Source organism: Corythoichthys intestinalis, chromosome 8 (genome assembly GCF_030265065.1).
Source record: "Corythoichthys intestinalis isolate RoL2023-P3 chromosome 8, ASM3026506v1, whole genome shotgun sequence".
NCBI classification, from domain to species: Eukaryota; Metazoa; Chordata; class Actinopteri; order Syngnathiformes; family Syngnathidae; genus Corythoichthys; species Corythoichthys intestinalis.
In genome coordinates, this window is record NC_080402.1 from 40,742,414 (window position 1) to 40,763,503 (window position 21,090).

A 21,090-nucleotide genomic window follows, 5' to 3' on the forward strand; every position below is an offset into this window, starting at 1 on the left:
TACCACCATGTAGTTGCATTTCTCACGATCGCACACCGTAACCCTCTGATCAAATGGGTCTTTGTGAAAGCTCATATAAAAGGGCATGTTATACAATAGTGGGTTCGAATAATAACACGAGGAGGGGTCAGTTATCAAAAAGAAGCCAGTCACACAGGGAGGGATCGGAGGGAAGGATAGGGGCAGAAAAAACATCAGGGCGAAATGTGGCATGGACTGAAAGAGGGGGGCAATGGCTGGGAAGAGGCATTCGGGAGTGAAAGGGAGGCAGAAAAAGGAAGCCTCTTCCCAGAAGCAGTTGAGCATGACCGTCAGAGGCCAAACGACAGGGGAGGAAGAAGACCCCGAACACAAGGAGCTGACTGCATGGGCTCACGATGCATGAGATGGATGGTCAATTTTTATGCTGCTGCTTAAGAGCAATTTCAGATTTGAAGGCTGTAATGTCATTAAATTTTCAGGTGCCCTAGATTTAAACCAGATCAGATTAAATAAACCTGGTAGCCAATCCATCACATGTAACTAATAATGCTCAATACTAATAGAGAATGATGACTATTTTGAAGTTAGTTTCACTATTAACACAAAAGTCAGAGAGGCCAATGGGTTTAATTGTTTTTGAAAGGACTCTTTACTTGAATCATTGCATATCTAAATGTTATTTTCTCCTTGGGGGGGGGGGGGGGGGGGGGGGGGGATGGGGGGTAAAAACATATTCCCCTCTTCCTCGGGTACTATTATCTCAGACACGATTAAGCATTACAACGGGTTTATAACGGGAGGGTCCCCCCACACCCGCTCACTGTGCCCGCTTGAGCTCCATGAGATGACGAATTCCAAAACACTGGCGACTCTTGTACCAAGTTACTCCACAAATATGGCCAAACATGCTGTGCTGAAAACAAAAGTCATATGCCATTGTTTGAAGGGGTTTGGCTTAGAACATGATGTTTTTTTCAAACAGTGACATTGCAATTTTGTTTTGGTAGTTTTTTTTAAATCCACAAAAACTTGAAAGAAAAAGACAACCTCTTCACGTGCTAGTTGTTGGGACTTTTAGCATGTCCAATGAGGGGTCACTTTAAGAGGTCACTCACGTAAGTGGTATTTGGCGATGATGAGCAATAAAACCCACTGTCTGCACGAAAGGCAAACATAATCAACATGGAGCAAATCTGTCATGCAGAAAAAAATTATTATGACATTGTAATGTTATGTTCTGCTTTAATTTCAAAGCATTTGTGGCAAGGGGTAAAGTATTACCATATTCTAGAAAATTAGTGGAAGGATAAATGATCAAAAAGCTTGTTGGATAATCCAAAAAAATCTGGTTGCTGCTAATTAAAGGCCACAACTTGTCATCAGATATCACACTAATTGCTTGGGAGAACAACAATGTTGCCAAAATATTTGCGACGTCAAGGGCAAAATTCTATCAATTTGGAACAAAGTTGCACTGTTTTGTACTTAACGCAAATCTATGTCGATGATGTTGATTGCAGGAGCAAAATCACATAAATGCCTTAGAGTAAAAATAAAATGCAAACAGTCATACATGTTTTAGCTAGCTCAATCAGCAAAAGTTCACTAATGGCTTTCAGGGTGGCCCACGACATGCAAGGAACATGAAGGTATTCAGTTAACACAAATGGGACGTGCTCGTAACTGTGACCCTGGAACGAACAGGGATGGGTCATTGTGTGTTTTGAGTGCTTTACAAGGACATCAGTGAAAGGAGGTTGGGTAGGTTGGGTGACTCCCATCAAGACTACGGTGCACTGGCTTTGACAGAGGCAGAAAGCGTGTGACATGAAGTCATATTTTAAATTATTCTAAAAGTTTCAAAGAGCAATACATTAATAAACAAAGATTTTCAGTATGAAAAACATGTCAGGAGAGTTTAATAAAACATTAATTGAGCTCACATATGGCATTCTATCCTTCAGAAATCACTGAGTTTTGCAGTCAATGTCCCCTTCACTCGTCCCCTTCAGCTTCTTCAGCTCCTTCAACAGGTCCTGCTCGAAGGTTAAAATCTCTTTGGGTTTTTTGTACTGTACAAGAGTGAATACAGAAGAAAGAGCCATTAAAATCTATGTGATCCATATATATGTATATATATTTTTTTTACTTAAACTGCTTCATTAAAAAAAAAACAAGATGATATAATTGAACCATTTTTATACTTGTATTGCTTGGTTTGTTTTGTTTTTAAACAAAGAAAAATTATCAAAACTTCAATACATTCAGGTAATCTGTAAAAGGCTATGGGATCCTTTCTTATGAGTGAAGAAAAAAAATAGTACACACACATACGATTTTTGAAAGACAACACAGCAACAGAGTATTCATTGGGTCTAGAATAAGGTGTAAAAATGTAACGCAACAATTTAATTCCAGTCATGCTGGAGAACAGATTTAGGCGACCACTCCAATTTTTAATCTGGCCCCCCACAATCATTTACATGACTCGAAAATAGTCGTCTGAGACCCCCCCCCCCCCCCCCCCCCCAAAAAAAAAAAAAAAAAAAAAATTCGGTTACCGGTCGTTAAAATATTTGATCAATTATTGATAGTAAAATGAACAATCATTTTATTTTTATTATGGATGAATTTGAAGTAATTACTAACTTGTATGTATGTACTATATGTTTTGATGCATCTGATAAAATACACTATTGTAAATAAAAACAAATGTATGAACAAATTAATGAAAAATGTAAGTATGAATTTAAGATTCTGTATTTATTTATCATATAGTAATTGGCTATTGTATTTATTGTTTAAAAAAAAAAAAAAAAAAAAAAAAAAAAGACACCTTAATAATTGGATGGTTATGTTATTATAGGTATTGTGGTTTGTTTTTGTTTTTTCATTTTATTATTAGAATTTTTTTTTTTTTTTGAAAATCTACTCTGACCAAAAGAAAAATAGGTATTTTTAATATAGTGACAGCAGGTGAAATAAATACTTTGGCAGGTATGATATTAGGTTAACCATATTTCACATCCTTATTTTGTGTATTTGGTGACTTAGTCGGTATAGAGAGTTTGAAAATGTCCCTTGAGGATAAGTATTAGGTTATGCCACACTTCCTGTAGGGTATGTATTTTATTTTTCAACATTAATTTTTGATCAAGATGGAAAACAAAATGAAATATACATACATGAAAAAGTTTATCTTTGTTTGAAAATTTTTTATGACTTTTCTTTGTTGTGTTTGAATGGTCCCCTCATTTGTGTGTGTACTACGCTATGTCCTGCATGTAAATGTGTGCAGTAAGTGATGAATGCAATATTCCAACAAATGTTAATTTTAATGGTTGTCTCTATTTTTCAGCCCTGTGATAGGTTGGTGATCAGTCCAGGATTTCTCCAGCTTTTCTGTCAGCTAGAATAGTCTCCAACTTCCAAATGAGCTTTACAGAATATGGAAGACACAGCCATGCAACTTTCAATGAAATGTTTGAGAGCAGTCTAATCTCTAGTAAACTAATTAAGTCACTTAAAGAAGGTATGCATCAACAATTCTGTTGTACACTTACGCTGACTATTAAGGTGTTATTTGCATGAGTGAAGCTTAAGGCAGAGCTGTCCAGTGGAAGTTGCATACGATCCAAATCGGGAATTCCAAACTTCTTATAATATCTGGTAATGCACAGCGAGGACAACTTTAGGTACAACCATAAGGTACAATCATAAAACCAGTGATTCCCAACCACTGTGCTTTAGCTTATGAATGTGCTTTGAGATATTACCAGGTATTCTCTGAGAAATTATCATTGTTTCTAATTGTTTGGAAAACAAACCTATTGGATTTTTGTTCAACTACCAATCCAGGCGACATATAGTAAGAAGTTAAGAAAATAATTGTTCTCACACTTGATGTTTATTGTCACCGATTATCGGTACCTATGTATCAAGTATTCAAAATAAACGTGTTAAAAAAAAAAACATATAGACTTGGTCAATGATTCATCTAAGATTTGTAACATTTTCAATATTGCAATTTATTTAACCATACAGTGCTGGCCAAAAGTACTGGCACCCCTTCAATTCTGTCAGATAATGCTCAGTTTCTCCCAGAAAATGATTGCAATTACAAATGCTTTCGTAGTAATATCTTCATTTATTTTGCTTACAATGAAAAAAAAAACACAAAAGAGAATTTAAAAAAAAAATCATTATCATTTTACACAAAACTCCAAAAATGGGCCGAACAAAAGTACTGGCACCCTCAGCCTAATACTTGGTAGCACAACCTTTAGACAAAATAAACGCGAACAACCGCTTCAGTTATCCATCAATGAGTTTCTTTCAATGCTCTGCTGGAATTTTAGACCATTCTTCTTTGGCCAACTGCTCCAGGTCTCTGAGATTTGAAGGGTGCCTTCTCCAAAATGCTATTTTTCAGTTCTGTTCTATGGAAGTCAGGTCTGGACTCATTGCTGGCCAGTTTAGAAGTCTCCAGTGCGTTCGGTCAAACCATTTTCTAGTGCTTTTTGAAGTGTGTTTTGGGTCATTGCCCTGCTGAAAGACCCATGACCTCTGAGGGAGATCCAGCTTTCTAACACTGGGTCCTACATTATGCTGCAAGACTTGTTGGTAGTCTTCAGACTTCATAATGCCATGCACACGGCCAAGCAGCCCAGTGGCAGGGGCAGCAAAGCAACCCCAAAACATTAGGGGACCTCCTCCATGTCTGACTCTGGGGACCGTGTCATTTTCTTTGAAGCCCTCAATTTTTTCCTGTGAATTCTATGTTGATGGCTTTTCCCAAAAAGCTCTACTTTTTGGCTTTCTCAGGTATGTTTCGGCAAACTCCAGCCTGGCATTTTTTATGTCTCTGGGTAGGAAGGGGGGTCTTCAAGGGTATCATACCATAGAGTCCCCTTTTCATTCAGACGCCGACGGATTGTACGGGTTGACACTGTTGTACGCTCGGACTGCAGGACAGCTTGAACTTGTTTGAAAGTTAGTCGGGGGGTTTTATCCACCTGCCACACAATCTTTTGTTGATATCTCTCATCAATTTTTCTTTTTCGTCCACATTTTAGGAGGTTACCCACAGTGCCATGGGCTTTACACTTATTGATGACACTGCGCACGGTAGACACAGGTACATTCAGGTCTTTGGAGATGGACTTGTAGACTTGAGATTGCCCACGCTTCCTCACAATTTTGATTCTCAAGTCCTCCGACAGTTCTTTGGTCTTCTTTCTTTTCTCCACGCTCAATGTCATACACACAAGGACACAGGACAGAGGTTGAGTCAATTTTAATACATTTTAACTGGCTGCTAGTGTGATTTAGTCATTGCCACCACCTGTTATGTGCCACAGGTAAGTAGCAGGTGCTGTTAATTACACATATTAGAGAAGCATCACACGATTTTTCAATGGGTGCCAATACTTTTGTCCGGCCCAGTTTTGGAGTTTTGTGTAAAATGATAATGATTGCAATGAATAAAATAATGAATGAAAGCACTGTAGACTTCTAAAGTGGCAAGCAATGAGTCCAGACTTGAATCCCATAGAACACCTGTGGAGAAATCTGAAAATGGTAGTTCGGAGAAGGCACCCTTCAAATGCAGAGACCTGGAACAGTTGGCCAAAGAAGAATGGTCTAAAATTCTAGCTGAGCATTGTAAGAAACTCATTGATGGATACAGGAACCGGTTGTTAGCAGTTATTTTGTCTAAAGGTTGTGTTACCAAGTATTAGGCTGAGGGTGCCAATACCAATGTCAGGCCCATTTTTAGATTTTTGTGTAAAATGATTTTTCCCCCCATTCTCTTTTGTGTTTTTTTTTTTTTTTTCATTACAAGCAAAATCAATGAACATGTTACTACCAAAGCATTTGTAATTTCAATTATTTTCTGGGAGAAATTGAGTATTATCTGACAGAATTGCAGAGGTGCCAAAACTTTTCACTGTATCACTGTAATATATGCTTTTGGTTGGGTAAACACTGGGATAGAATAATGTCGAGCCAATACTGCCATCTATTGGAATCATACTAGGATTACAGGGACAGGGAGGGAGAGAGGGTGAGGGGGGGCAGAAGAGGGTGAGGGGGGGCAGAAGAGGCAGAGGGGTAGAGAGTGTGTATTCAAGCATAGTTACTTTTTGTTGGAAGTTTTAATGACTATACTTCTTTCAGGTGGCTGTACTGAAACATTAAAGACATCTTTGGGGTGAGGTAGGTTCCGGATCCTCCATTGAAAGCTGCTCTTTGTATCTTTACGCATAAACACAGGCTGTGGAAATAAAATGGAATTCTGTTCAGTGTCCCCCAGTGTGTGCTGATGAAAAAATACAAATCAGGGAGAAAACATACATTGGAGCAATTTTCTTTGAGCATCTCAGTTTCCAAAGAAGTGACAGGACCAACAAGTGGCTCCCCAACTTCTACCTGCCACTGACCCTGAGCTCCAAGTGTGCTTTTGTGACGCCACTTCCGCACTACAGATCACCAAACAGTCCACAAAATCGGCCTATATCATCTCATGAAAACAAATTAGTGGCTATTGAATGATGTACTGTGCAGTACTTACCAACAAGCTCATCAGTTCTCAAGTCATACTCTTCTGCCATTTCTTTTCCATCTGCAAAGAGGTAGTGGATCTTCCTTCTCCCTTATGTTTTGGAATGGATGAACATGAAAATGAGGGAGCAAACATGCATATTCAATTAAGTTTGGGTACTCACAATAATGGCCATGGATTTAAATAACATTTTTTGATTTTGTAAAATGCTTGTCCTCATTTTAGAGTATCAGGTGAGCTGGCCTGGAGCCTATTCTTGCTGACAATAACAATCACCCTGGACCTCTCCTGTGATACATTAAAACTGCTCAGACCATAAGGATACTCAGATCCATATTCTCCCAGTCTAAGCAGCTGAACAGGACAGGTTAGAAAAAATGGGGGGGAATAAAAGGAATCACTCTGGATTAGACTTGACTTGTGGCATACCATTTGTAGGGTACATAAACAAACATTCGCACTCAAATTTACACAAATGGCTAATTTAGTCTCCAATATACCAAGCAACTCTTTCTCTGTGTGTCTATCGTTAATACTGTAGTGTATATATAAAGGCTTTAAAACATTTTTTAAAGCAATCAATTAATTATCAAGTCAGTGCTATGAAGTAATAAATATCTTGCCTCATGAGGAAAGAAAAATACAAAGTACCGCACTGAAAACTAACTGAATAACTATAGCCTTTTTTTTTCAAACAGTAATTTTGCTGTTCCTTTTTAGTTCTCCCAAGTAAACGTTCACAAACATTCAAGTATTGAAAAAAAAAATGGAAAAAACAATATTGAGAAGCCACAATTCTAATTCTATGCACAAACTGTTTCACCTCTTTTACTCACCATCGTGAATCAAAGCAGTTTTCGTGGACGATTTTAGATTATCGATCCAGTTTTGCACAGCCATGTTTGTGTTGTGCAGAGAAATTTCCGGAATAAAACCGTAACCACGGCAACTCACCGTAAACTAAAGATACTGAATCGGAGCCGTTTATATTACAACGAGACAAGTAATATATATATATATATATATTTATATATTAAAGGGAAAAAACGTGACACGTTTTTGAAATAATATGTTTTGTTTGCTTTCAAACTACACTTATCTGTTTTTCATACAAGCTCATCAAAATATTCCCTGCCTGGATTTGAAAATCCTTGAAAACATGACGCGTGAAGCATAGAGTAATTGTATTTTTCAATTGTAATTCAGTATTTCAGTGAAAGTAAAACGACGGGCCGGGTAGCAGGGGGGCATAAATATCGCATGCACAGAGCGCTAGATGCAAAGTGTCGGAATGGGCGGCGTTAGTTACCAGTGGCCATCTTGAAACAGTATACCTTTCAGGTGGGGTCTGTTACAGCGAACCTAAGGTGAGTGATTTTTTTCCATTAAAATACTTAGCAAAAATAATGACGGTTTCTCAAACGAACGTGGCTTTGATTCCGGTTTGAAAACTGAGCAATACTGTACATAGATTTTTTTGACTACAATAAAATACTTATCAAACGACTCTGACACAAAATGGCCGACAAGTAATAATGGCTGTCCAAGTTCGCTCAGAGCGCGCATTCCGCATCTAGCTCTCTGACATCTATGGGCAAAATAGAGCAGCGCTAAATAAACCGGAAGAGTTTTGCCGTCTGAGGACATTATAAATGTACATGTACTCATACATTTAAGAAAAAAAATACAACAACTCCTGTAGTTGGAATAATAGATGCTTTCTTCAATTCTAGCGGTTCAAAAAAATAATAATAAAAATAAAAATGGGGAAAACAAAAATGAATTCTGTTGGGGAATATTGAATATTGAACCGGAAGTGGTTTCTGTCACTTTATTTATTTTGTGAACGGTTCCTATTGACGGGGTAAGTACAGAACATTGGAAATGATTTTTAAAGTGCGTGAGTGCATTTGATTGTAACTAATAGATACACGGACAGATTTTTTATTAACCAATTTTGTCTGCAACGACAGCAGAAGCTAAAGTTAGCTGTGTAACGGGAAGATATGTGTTTTTTAAATCAGTTCCGTCGAAACAGCCCAAGAAATGCAGACTGATGACATTAATGTCATATATTTTATAACGATGCTGAATATGTATCATTAATGCTGTAATCGAAACGTGCTAAATTTAGTTATGCTTAAAACATTTTCAAAAAATAGTTACATCCTGCAAATTAGCAATCCAATGAAAAAGTTATCAATATTTGAATTCGAAAAAAACTTTAAAAAGGCCACCCGAGTTGTATTGCAGCCGGGAAAATCCTGTACTTTTCAAAATTCTTTAGGTATTCACGTACAACTTTCAGATAATGTACATTGCGGACTCATCTGCCCTATTACAATGGTCTTTTTTTGTTGTTGTTGTTAAAATTAACCTTTGTTGACCCATGATCAGGTTACTAGAACTTTCAAAATGCAGAAATAGACCTTAATTAATGAAACAACCCTAAGATTTATATAATCCCAGTAAATGTTAATTACTCCTGCCAACAGGCAGTAAATGATCGGCTATCAACAGATTTGCAAAATCAGCCACACATAATCCACTTGTGAATTGCACTATTCACAAATTGACACCTAATTGAAAGGAGAAAAAATATTTCTGCACGTATGGAATCAGGTGAATAATCTCATACAGCTACTTCAGTATATAACTTAATGATGACCTCTTCAAAAGTGACCGATTCTTAGTCACTTTTGACAAAATTAGTAATATCGTTCTGCGGAGGGGGGGAGAAAAACTCAAAGCTGTGTAACCATGGTTCTGAAAATTGAAACTCCCCCCCCCCAAAAAAAACAAAAACAAAAAAAACAAAGGGAGGATGATCTAAGGATTTTTCCCAGTGACATTATAAAATTTGTGCCAGGGGTTCAATCTTTACATTGTTCACAATGTTATGTAAACCAGCAAATAAATGAAGGACATTAGGACATGGTTGGAGTTTGTTCAAATGGTGTTCCAAACCCACATATTTGATATATAGCATGAATTCAATTTGGTAGACAGGAAACATAATCGTGGTTTGTCAATTTTGTAAAAATCTTAATACACTTTTAGAATAATTTTCATTAATGCCCAATATTTTTAGAAATACAATAAATGGCCAACAAAGGACAACCTGAAAAGTTGATATTTGAAAGCATTTTCTGATATACAGTTAGATCATGTCCACAGTTTTAATTAATATTCTCTTGGCAGGGCTCTAGGCTTTACCCTTTTCAGCCTGAAGATGGAATCATGTCAAGGTATTATGAAAGCTTTTACCAAAGTTAAAAGGGCTCGAGTTTGTCAAGGAAAAGATTCTCCTCCTCTAAAGAAGAAATCTGATCAATTTGAGGTCACAGGTGAGTCTTTTTGTTTTTGTTTCTAGTCAGATCATGCACCACATTTTACATTTGTCTCTCTTTTGTAGGAAATACCTTTAATGGTATCTCAGTGTACATTCTGCCTGCGGGAATTGGAAACGCAAGATGTCAAATCTTCCAAAGACAAATTCAACAGAATGGAGGCCAGACGGAGACGTCTCTTTGTGCTGGTGTCACTCATGTCGTTGTCGATGACAGCATGGAGTGTGACAGAGCCTTGCGTCTCATCAAGGTGGATACAATGCCTTCTGGGGTCCATCTGGTGAAATGTAGTTGGTTAAGCACATGTATTAGTGAGAAACAACTCTTGGATGAAGCAAGCTACAGTCTTTTACCAAAGAGGTAATGACTATCATTGCTTTCACTGCCGTGGTTAAACCTTTGTGAATACAGATTTACATGCATTTGTGACTCGACATGTGGCGATTACCAGTTTCAAGGTATACCGTGGTATGGAAACGTCAAGGTTTAAAAACCGCAAAAATTTTCCGTTGTACCGTCCCTAAGGTATTAGCATTTTTTTATATCCCAAAAATGCATGGAGAAATCCCTATCTTGCAGCTGTATGGTTCAACCCTCCCCCACTGTTGTTGCTCAGTGTCAGTGAGTCAGCTGTGCTACATGACGGCTGGAGGAGGTGAAACTCCTGAACTTTTCCCCTTATCAAAGAAAACTAAATTGCTGGTATGGGAATACTTCGGTTACAGACTAGTTACAGATGGCCGCGGCTTAAAGGAGTAGGGCCAACCAATGTGTAAAACAGGTTTGCGGGGGTGTCTGCCAAGGAGGCAATTACTCCAATATGATTTCGCATTTATTCAAAACTAAATGTTAGTAAACACTATCATGAACGTTTCCCACCAGCTACAAAAGTGAACTACAGTGTTTTTAGTGTCTAGCGATGGTAAAACATGGTGTTTTTTTTCTCTGGCAACCGTCTGTGTTGAGAAAGAGAATGTGTGTATAATGTAAACATGCCACAAGTCATACACACGTGCTTTTTATGGAAATTAATTACTAGTATTTTTGTTCTGATGGTAATAATGTTGAACTGTGGCTGTGGGTTTAGGCTCGCCTAAAGGACTGCATTTATTTCAATTTTATTTAGAATATTTTGTTATTTTTTTTAATTCATTTTAACTTTAACATTATACTTATGTTCCAATTTGCTACTATGTTTTGAAAAATAAAAATCCTGTTCAATGGAAAAAAGTTTACTATCTATTTTTTAGACCCAGATATCTTAAAGTAAAACATTTTAGAGCTCTAAATGCAATACCGTGATACTGTGAAATTTTGGCTTAAGGTTATCATACCGTAAAAATATCATACCGGCACATGCGTATTGTAACTTATGTTAAATCTGTTTCAGACTTAACATAGACATTCCAATAGATTTGGTGAAGGTGTTTTCTGGATATTACACATGAGGCCCTTTGATAGATGTCAGTTGGTGTTATCTTCAGTCTTTTGATATCTTCTCTTCTTAGGGATTCAGAAACTCAACAGGAAAAAGATTTATCAAATGAAAAATCTACGACTGAAATGACTCTAAAGCCAGAGTGTGGTCAAAGCGAGCAAGGGGAGACATTCGATATGGTCAGTGTCTAGCACATTAGGAGAGAAGTCATAAAGTCAAATCAAGTTCTCCAAATAAATGTTGCCTTTGTCAGAAAAAAACACCTTATCGTCCGCATGTTCTCTATTTTAGAGCATATTAGACAAAGAAGATGTGCAAGGAGAAGAAGACGGAATCACTCAAAGTCACATGGAAGCTCTGATCACAGGCCAGCGGCCCAAAGAAGAGGCCCCTGGACTTAGCCTTGATCCTACTCGGGAGACTGCGAGGGTATCAGGGAAGTGGGTCTGTGCACAATCTTCTCAGTCCAAAAGTAATAACTTCAACCAACATATTACTGACAAACTTGAAGTACTGGCCAAGGCTTACACACACCAAGGAGACAAGTGGAGGGCACTGGGCTACTCCAAGGCAATCAATGCACTGAAGAGCTATCACAAGCCTGTTACTTCGTATCAGGTAATCTAACACGAATGGAAGAGATACTACTGGCTTAAACAGTAAACATGTCCTATCTGTAGCAATAGACAGTCCTAATGGCGTATATACTCTATCTACACGGGACAAGAGAGGCCTGATTAGTATGGTAAATGAATGAATGATTTTTTAAAAATAAACGATTTGTCCTGATTTGCAAATATAGACACAAACATGTACTGTACTTGTTCAACACTGCCATTTAACGCCTAATGACAGAATTTACATGTAATAGTATAATTACCTTAACTGTGTGCAGTGATGATGTTAGGTTTTTAATTTTTTTATATATTAGTTTGAGCTGGTCCGAAAGAAATTCAATGCTTCCCTTATAATAATTTTAAAACCCTTATAATTTTGTTTCCTTAATTTTGTAATATAAATCTCTTGACGGTGGTTATTATATGCCGGCTTTAATTAGCAGATGCATTGTTGAAAATCCTTCTGAAATTAACCCAGTCATTGCCATTGACATTGATAGACATTGAATGAACTTAAGCGTCATTCACAGCCATGGATGTCCAATCCATTTTGACCTGATTGGATTTGACTATGTTTGCTGTCAGTGACAGCCAGTGAGGTCGTTTATTAAAACCATTAAATGTTATTGAATTGTTACTTAGTTTCAGTATTGTAAGTGATAATTTCATAAACCTACTGTGTAGTCAATGTAAAAACAGCTCATTTTAAAGCAACTCTGGTTCAACTTTTGCCATCAATGGCAGCCAGTGGGTTAAATACGATTCAGAATATTAACAATTTAGTCCACAACTGTCATAATGGCATGTGAATGTGATATAACATTTTTATAGCTACATAGAAGAGTACTTAAAAAAAAACTAAAATTCCGGCGACCAATAATTGTATCTTTTTCTTAAAACACAGTTTTGCGTCTTTACCTCTTCTGCTTACTATTAATTGTTGTGCATCACTTCCTCCATTGACAAGATACAATGACCCCTTCCTTTTGTTTCTACTCTTGTTACAGGAGGCATGTCTTATCCCTGGAATTGGGAAACGCATGGCAGACAAAATTGACGAAATCATGGAAAGCGGTCATCTGCGCAAGCTCGATCACATTGGAGAAGCTGTGCCAATAATGGAGCTTTTCACTAACATTTGGGGTGCAGGAACAAAGACTGCACAGCAGTGGTACCAACAGGTTAAACACCTACTCTCACAAAACACACATGCACACTCCAAGAAGGAATAAGCTAAGATTTAGGTTCAGAATTACTTTGCTGTAAAGTACTCTTGAGCAAAAAGCACAAAAGTAGCAAAAAGTATGGAATCAAGTCTCGGACAAGCACTCACTCAGACATTTTATTATGTAGAACAAACTCAGATAAAAACCTTGAAAAATAATGAATTAGTTCAAAAGTGCAACTCTTTAGCATTCACAAACACGAAAAGAAATGAATAAAAACATTGTGGTGGTCAGTAAATGTTACTTTTGTAGAGCAAGTGCAGGGAAATAAATATAGAATCACTCCATTCTGAGGAAAACTATATGGAATCATGAGAAACAAACAAAGAAATAACAATCAAAACACATCTCTAGTATTTAATTGCACCACCTCTAGCTTTAATAACAGCTTGCAGTCTCTGAGGCATGGACTTGTTGAGTGACAAGCAGTATTCTTCATCAATTTGGTACCAACTCTCTTTGATTGCAGTTGCCAGATCATCCTTGCAGGTCGGAGCCTTGCTGTAGACTATTTTTTTCTATTTCCACCACAGGCTTTCAATAGGGTTGAGATCTGGGCTATTTGCAGGCCATGACATTGACTGGATGAGTCTTTCTCCAAGGAATGCTTTAACAGTTTTAGCTCTGTGGCATGATGTATTGTCATCTTGGAAAATGATTTCATTATCCCCAAATATATTTTCAATTGAAGGAAGAAGAAAGCGGTCTAAAATTTCAATGTAAACTTGTGCATTTATTAACGATTTAACCACAGCCATCTCCTCAGTGCCTGTGCCTGACATTCAGCCGCATATCATCAAGGACTGAGGGAATTTTGATGTTTTCTTCAGGCAGTCATCTTTGTAAATCTCACGGGGACAGCACCAAACAAAAGTTCCAGCATCATCACCTTGTCCAATGCAGATTCTTGACTCATCACTAAAAATAACCTTCACCCAGTCATTCACAGTCCATGATTGCCTGTCTTTAGCCCATTGCAGTCTAGTTCTTTTCTGTTCAAGTGTCAATGATGGTTTCCTTTTAGCTTTCCTGTATGAAAATCCCATTTCCTATAGGCGATTTTGCACAGTTCTTGACTCAGCTTCCTCCCATTTCTTCATTGGTCTTGTTGCACATCCTTTGTTTTCAAGACATATGGCCTTTAGTTGTTGTCATGACATTTGGATGTCTATCAGTATGCTTAACTTTAACAGCCTTGCCATGCTTTTTGTACTTGGTCCAGATTTTTGATACAGCTGACTGTGAACAGCCCACATCTTTGGCAAGCATACATGTAGCGTTACCTTCTTCAAGAAGTTTGATAATCCTCTCCTTGGTCTCAAGATACATCTCTCTTGTTGGAGCCATGATTCTTGTGAATCCACTTGGTCCAGCAGCCCTCCAAGGTGTGATAACTGCACTGTTTTTAACTGCTGACTAACGAACAGATCTAATATGGGGCAGAGGCCCATTTAAGGAAAGGAAATTGACGGCATGTGTCTGTATTTTCAACTCAAAATGGAGTGATTCCATATTTTTTTCTTCAGAATGGAGCGATTCTATATTTATTTCCCTGCACTTGCTGTATAAATGTAACATTTACTGCCCACCACAATGTTTTTTTTATTCATTTCTTTGAGTGTTTCTGAATGCCAAGGAGTTGCACTTTTGAACTAATTCATTATTTTTACAAGCTTTTTAACTGAGTTTGCTCTACATAATAAAATGTCTGAGTGAGTGCTTGTCCGAGACTGGTGATTCCACACTTTTTGCTCGGGGTTGTATTAACGTGACATGATTAGATGTGTTTTGGACTGGAAAAGATAATCCCTTTCATGTATTACCGTAGTTTTGGAAGAATCAGTGCTGCGTTGGACTTTCAATGTTTACTTATTTGTCAGGGATTCCGCACTTTGGAGGACATCCGCACAAAAGCCCACTTGAACAACAATCAAAAAATAGGACTCAAGTACTACAATGACTTTCTTGACAGAATGCCTAGGGAAGAAGCTTCAGCCATTGAGAAAGTGGTAAATACATCTTTTTTTCTATATTTGGTATCTCCAAAAACAAGGTACCACTCACTGACACATGGTTATTTTTGCTTTTTTTTTGTTTTTCTTACTAATACACTTTGTATTAGTAATAATGCATATCCATGACCCCGGTATTTTGTATTTCTTTACGCCAAAAAAAAAAAAAAAAAATTGGGAGAGACAGACAACCTTTGCTGACACCTGTTGTCAACACTGGTGTCGTCCAACATGCCTCCTAGCATGCAGTGCTACAGATGTAAATAACAAAACCAAAACTCATGTTCTGTGCTAATTGTTTCTCCAGTTACTGTTGTAGTTGTTTCATTAATCGCCAGTTATGGAATTTGGTAACACTATTTGACAGTGGCGCCATAAGACTGTCATAAGACCATCATAATTATGACATGACACTGCCATGAACATTGATGAATGCTTATGACAGATGTCATTTTGTGTCATCCAAAAAAAATATCTCCCTATTGAATGGATGTAAAAGATCCGAGCTGGGCATAAATGGAGTTAGTGACATAATGTGCCGGATGCCACTTAATGATCTGTCATAAGCATTCATTAATGCCCTTGACAATGTCATGTCATAATTATGACAGTCATATGGCAGTCTTATGACACCGCTGTCAAATAACCTGTTACCTATTAACAAAATGAGGGGGGAAAAGTAGAGGCTTGTTGTCCGAAAATTATGGTACATCTTAGGCATTTTACCTCAGCCAGGATCCCATGACAGATTTTTGGTATTTGCTTCTTCAGAATCGGTCCTTTTTACATTTTAATTCCTCGTATCTAAAAACAACTATTAAAGCAGCAGGTTTTTCCTTATGTTTTTGAGATTACAGGGTGTAAAATACACATAGACTGATTGGGTGGCAACATTGGTCAAATACCATGATTTTGGGGGTAACGACTCACTCGAACAAAAAGAAACTATGAACTAGTTCATCTTTGAAGAAAATTGACCTTCAAATCTTCATTTATGATCTGAACTTGTTCATTTTAACAATTGTTAACTGAACGTTGAACTAGTTTTCGTGGAAAATTAATATTCCCCAAACTATTTGTATTGTATGTAACGATATTCCTCCAGAGCTGTCAGAACGTGTACATGAAATATGACTTAAGAATGTACACTTCTCTAATGAATAGACAAGATATGCCCTCGAAGTTATTTTAATTGGAAACTGTAACTCCTCACCTCCCCCATTTTCACTCCCTGAGATGTCCATAGTGATCGCAACACAGGATCAGGATTTTGATGAGGTATTTCTGATATTATGCAGGTGAGGAATGCTGCCCAAGCAATTGATCCGGGTCTGGTGGCAATGGCATGTGGCTCATATCGCAGAGGAAAAAGCACATGTGGAGATGTTGACGTGCTTATTTCACACCCTGATGGAAAGTCCCACAAAGGTGTATTCAGGAAGGTGCTTCAGAGTCTTCATGACACTGGTAAGCTCTGTCATCTTTAGAATTTAAATTTAATGGGATTTAATTGTTATGTGTTATCATTGTGTTATCATTCCCAAGGTTTTTTAACAGATGACCTTGTGAGCCACGAGGAGAATGGAGAGCAGAAGAAATATATGGGCGTATGCTGCCTGCCAGGGCCAGACCGCCTTCATCGCAGACTGGATATTATTGTGGTGCCCTATAATGAGTTTGCCTGTGCACTTATGTATTTTACCGGTTCTGCACACTTCAACCGCTCCATGAGAGCCCTGGCAAAGACAAAGAACATGAGCTTGTCAGAACATTCACTTAACCAAAGTGTGGTGCGTCAAGGTAGTGCCAAGGTGTATGCTGGTACTCCCCTACCTACACCCAAAGAGAGCGATGTTTTTAATCTCTTGGGTATACCATACAGAGAGCCTTGTGAAAGGGACTGGTGATGGTTTGTCTTGCTTTTTCTTTTCAAATCCAGGTCAGTTTAACTCCACAACAGACAGCTTTGAATGTTAATTTTAAATGTGCATCTTAAACATAAAATTATAAAAGATAAATTAAATATAATTTATCTTTTATAAAATTAAATATACTTCCCATGGGCTCACCACCTGTGGGAGGGGCCAAAGGGGTCGGGTGCGTAGGGAGTTGGGCGGCAGCCAAAGGCGGGGGCCTTGGCGGTCCGACCCCCAGCTGCTGAAGCTAACTCTTGGGACATGGAATGTCACCTCTCTGGCAGGGAAGGAGCCTGAGCTGGTGTGTGAGGCAGTGAAGTTCCGACTAGATATAGTCGGACTCTCCTCCACACACAGCTTGGGTTCTGGTACCAATCCTCTCGAGAGGGGTTGGACTGTCTTCCACTCTGGAGTTGCCCATGGTGAGAGGCGCCGGGCAGGTGTGGGCATACTTATTGCCCCCCGGCTTGGCGCCTGTATGTTGAGGTTTACCCCGGTAGACGAGAGGGTAGCCTCCCTCCGCCTTCGGGTGGGGGGACGGGTTCTAACTGTTGTTTGCACTTATGCACCGAACAGCAGTTCAGAATACCCACCCTTTTTGGAGTCCTTGGAGGGTGTGCTAGAGAGCGCCCCCTCTGGGGACTCCCTCGTTCTACTGGGGGACTTCAACGCTCACGTGGGCAATGACAGTGAGACCTGGAGGGGCGTGATTGGGAGGAACGGCCCCCCCGATCAGAACCCGAGTGGTGTTCTGTTATTGGACTTCTGTGCTCGTCACGGTTTGTCTATAACGAACACCATGTTCAAACATAGTGGTGTCCATATGTGCACTTGGCATCAGGACACCCTAGGCCGCAGTTCGATGATCGACTTCGTAATCGTGTCATCGGACTTGCGGCCGCATGTTTTGGACACTCGGGTGAAGAGAGGGGCGGAGCTGTCAACTGATCACCACCTGGTGGTGTGTTGGCTCCGATGGCGGGGGAAGATGCTGGCCAGACCTGGCAGGCCCAAACGTATTGTGAGGGTCTGCTGGGAACGTCTGGCAGAATCCCCTGTCAGAGTTTCAACACCCACCTCCGGCAGAACTTCTCCCTTGTCCCGGGGGAGGTGGGGGACATTGAGTCCGAGTGGGCCATGTTCCGCACCTCCATTGTTGAGGCGGCCGATCAGAGCTGTGGCCGTAAGGTGGTTGGTGCCTGTCGTGGCGGCAATCCCCGAACCCGCTGGTGGACACCAGTGGTAAGGGATGCCGTCAAGCTGAAGAAGGAGTCCTATCGGGCCTTTTTGGCCTGTGGGACTCCGGAGGCAGCTGACAGGTACCGGCTGGCCAAGCGGACTGCGGCTTCGGCGGTCGGCGAGGCAAAAACCCGGACATGGGAGGAGTTCGGCGAGGCCATGGAAAACGACTTCCGGACGGCTCCGAGGAAATTCTGGTCCACCATCCGGCGCCTGAGGAGGGGAAAGCAGTGCACCATTAACACTGTGTATAGTGAAGATGGTGTACTGCTGACCTCGACTCGGGACGTCGTGAGCCGGTGGGGAGAATACTTCGAGGCCCTCCTCAATTCCACCGACACGCCTTCCTTTGAGGAAGCAGAGTCTGGGGACTCCGTGGTGGGCTCTTCGATCTCTGGGGTTGAAGTCACTGAGGCGGTTGGAAAGCTCCTCGGTGGCAAGGCTCCGAGGGTAGATGAGATCCGCCCGGAGTTCCTGAAGGCTCTGGATGTTGTGGGGGTGTCGTGGCTGACACGTCTCTACAACATCGCGTGGACATCGGGGACAGTGCCTCTCTGGATTGGCAGACCGGGGTGGTGGTCCCCCTTTTTAAGAAGGGGGACTGGAGTGTGTGTTCCAATTATAGAGGGATCACACTCCTCAGCCTCCCTGGTAAAGTCTATTCAGGGGTGCTGGAGAGGAGAGTCCGCTGAGAAGTCGAATCTCGGATTCAGGAGGAGCAGTGTGGTTTTTGTCTCGGCCGTGGAACAGTGGACCAGCTCTACACCCTCGGCAGGGTCCTCGAGGGTGCATGGGAGTTCGCCCGATCAGTCTACATGTGTTTTGTGGATCTGGAGAAGGCGTTCGACCGTGTGCCTCGGGGAGTCCTGTGGGGGGTGCTCCGGGAGTACGGCGTACCGAGCCCCTTGGTAAAGGCTGTTCGGTCCCTGTACGACCGGTGTCAGAGTTTGGTCCGCATTGCCGGCAGTAAGTCAAATTCGTTCCCAGTGAGGGTTGGACTCCGCCAAGGCTGCCCTTTGTCACCGATTTTGTTCATAATTTTTATGGACAGAATTTCTAGGCGCAGCCGAAGCGTTGAGGGGGTCCGGTTTGGTGATCTCAGCATTGAATCTCTGCTTTTTGCGGATGATTTAGTGCTGTTGGCTTCATCAAGCCGTGACCTCCAACTCTCACTGGAGCGGTTCGCAGCTGAGTGTGAAGCGGTTGGGATGAAGATCAGCACCTCCAAATCCGAGACCATGGTCCTCAGTCGGAAAAGGGTGGAGTGCCCTCTCCGGGTCGGGGATGAGATCCTGCCCCAAGTGGAGGAGTTCAAGTATCTTGGGGTCTTATTCACGAGTGACGGTAGGAGGGAGCGGGAGATCGACAGGCGAATCGGTGCGGCGTCTGCAGTAATGCGGACTCTTCACCGGTCCGTAGTGGTGAAGAAGGAGCTGAGCCGAAAGTCAAAGCTCTCGATTTACCAGTCGATCTACGTTCCTACCCTCACCTATGGTCACAAGCTTTGGGTCGTGACCGAAAGAACAAGATCCCGGATACAAGCGGCCGAAATGAGTTTCCTCCGCAGGGTGTCCGGGCTCTCCCTTAGAGATAGGGTAAGAAGCTCGGTCATCCGGGAGGGACTCGACGTCGAGCCGCTACTCCTCCGCGTAGAGAGGAGCCAGCTGAGGTGGCTCGGGCATCTGGTTCGGATGCCTCCCGGACGCCTCCCTGGAGAGGTGTTCCGGGCATGTCCCACCAGCGGGAGGCCCCGGGGACGACCCAGGACACGCTGGAGAGACTATGTCTCTCGGCTGGCCTGGGAACGCCTTGGGATCCCACCGGAGGAGCTGCTTGAAGTGGCTGGGGAGAGGGAAGTCTGGGCTTCCCTGTTAAAGCTGCTGCCCCCGCGACCCGACCCCGGAACAAGCGGAAGATAATGGATGGATGGAAATTAAATATACTGCACAATAATGCACAACCTTTAAGTACTGGCTTCACAGAACAAGTTGATTTAAAAAAAAAAAAAAAATCATTTAATAATCGCACTGTTTTCCGTAGCTAATATTAAATGTCAAAAATCTTGCTGCCACTTGAAGCAACTAATCATGGTAAATTCCACTGATATAATTTATTCAACATGAATATGTTTGCAATTTCATGTTTAAGCATAAAAAATTGGTTAATTAGGTGTGAGAATTGTTGCAGAAAAGAAAAATAAATCAATGTGTTTCATATAAGGAACAGTTTCATTCAGTAATTAAAAATGAATTTTACCATTGTCATCTGCTGGCTGTACATTGTTTTACAGTTTATACCCAGCATCTTATTTATATAATTGGCAAAATGGGACAGACAGTAGAGAATGTGGTCAGGACGTTTTGCCTTACATTAGCTCATGTTTCAGTGCCAATTTTCCATGTTCTCCCTTTGCCCTTGTGGTCTTCTTCCCACATAACAAAAACATCCAAGTTAATTAATAGACCGGACCCCAGAACATGCTACCAGGGGAGGCTGAGACAGAGAGAGAAGCAGTGTCGGTGGGAAAAAAGCATTCTTCTGTTATTGAAGAAGTATGTGAGGCACGTCTTGTGTGGGAGCATTTTTGGACCACCACTCTAATCAGTAGAACTCTAAACTGATCCTGGGTGCTACTAATTATTGAGTCACATTGTTCTCTATTGAACTTCTTAGTGCCTCTGATATCTGACCTAGCTAATTTTAATGTAATAATTTAAACTTTAGTTAGAAAAATATTGTGAATTT

At 40.5% G+C, this 21,090-nt stretch overlaps 2 protein-coding genes across 2 annotated transcripts; one reads left to right on the forward strand and one right to left on the reverse strand.

The window, feature by feature from the left end:
• Positions 1–707: 707 nt before the first annotated feature.
• dpcd (deleted in primary ciliary dyskinesia homolog (mouse)) lies at positions 708–7,778 on the reverse strand. Its single transcript, XM_057843884.1, has 6 exons — positions 7,384–7,778; positions 6,557–6,637; positions 6,340–6,464; positions 6,126–6,259; positions 3,546–3,648; positions 708–2,054 (listed from the first exon to the last, which is right to left on the reverse strand). Exons 1-6 carry the CDS (start codon positions 7,445–7,447, stop codon positions 1,950–1,952), a joined length of 612 nt encoding a protein of 203 aa, XP_057699867.1. The 5' UTR covers positions 7,448–7,778; the 3' UTR covers positions 708–1,949.
• Positions 7,779–8,395: 617 nt separating this feature from the next.
• poll (polymerase (DNA directed), lambda) lies at positions 8,396–17,097 on the forward strand. The gene is made up of 9 exons (XM_057844737.1): positions 8,396–8,411; positions 9,749–9,894; positions 9,963–10,257; positions 11,406–11,514; positions 11,627–11,953; positions 12,960–13,133; positions 15,059–15,187; positions 16,489–16,657; positions 16,736–17,097. The coding sequence occupies exons 2-9, from the start codon at positions 9,780–9,782 to the stop codon at positions 17,095–17,097; spliced, it is 1,680 nt and encodes a 559-aa protein (XP_057700720.1). The 5' UTR covers positions 8,396–8,411; positions 9,749–9,779.
• The last annotated feature ends 3,993 nt before the right edge of the window (positions 17,098–21,090 follow it).

Coding starts and splice junctions, on each gene's coding strand:
- poll (XM_057844737.1), top strand. CDS start 9,780: ATGGAATCATGTCAAGGTATTATGAAAGCTTTTACCAAAGTTAAAAGG. Junction 10,258..11,405: donor TACAGTCTTTTACCAAAGAG/GTAATGACTATC, acceptor TTCTCTTCTTAG/GGATTCAGAAACTCAACAGG. Junction 11,515..11,626: donor AAGGGGAGACATTCGATATG/GTCAGTGTCTAG, acceptor TCTCTATTTTAG/AGCATATTAGACAAAGAAGA.
- dpcd (XM_057843884.1), bottom strand. CDS start 7,447: ATGGCTGTGCAAAACTGGATCGATAATCTAAAATCGTCCACGAAAACT. Junction 6,638..7,383: donor AACTGCTTTGATTCACGATG/GTGAGTAAAAGA, acceptor CCAAAACATAAG/GGAGAAGGAAGATCCACTAC. Junction 2,055..3,545: donor ATAACACCTTAATAGTCAGC/GTAAGTGTACAA, acceptor ACTCTTGTACAG/TACAAAAAACCCAAAGAGAT.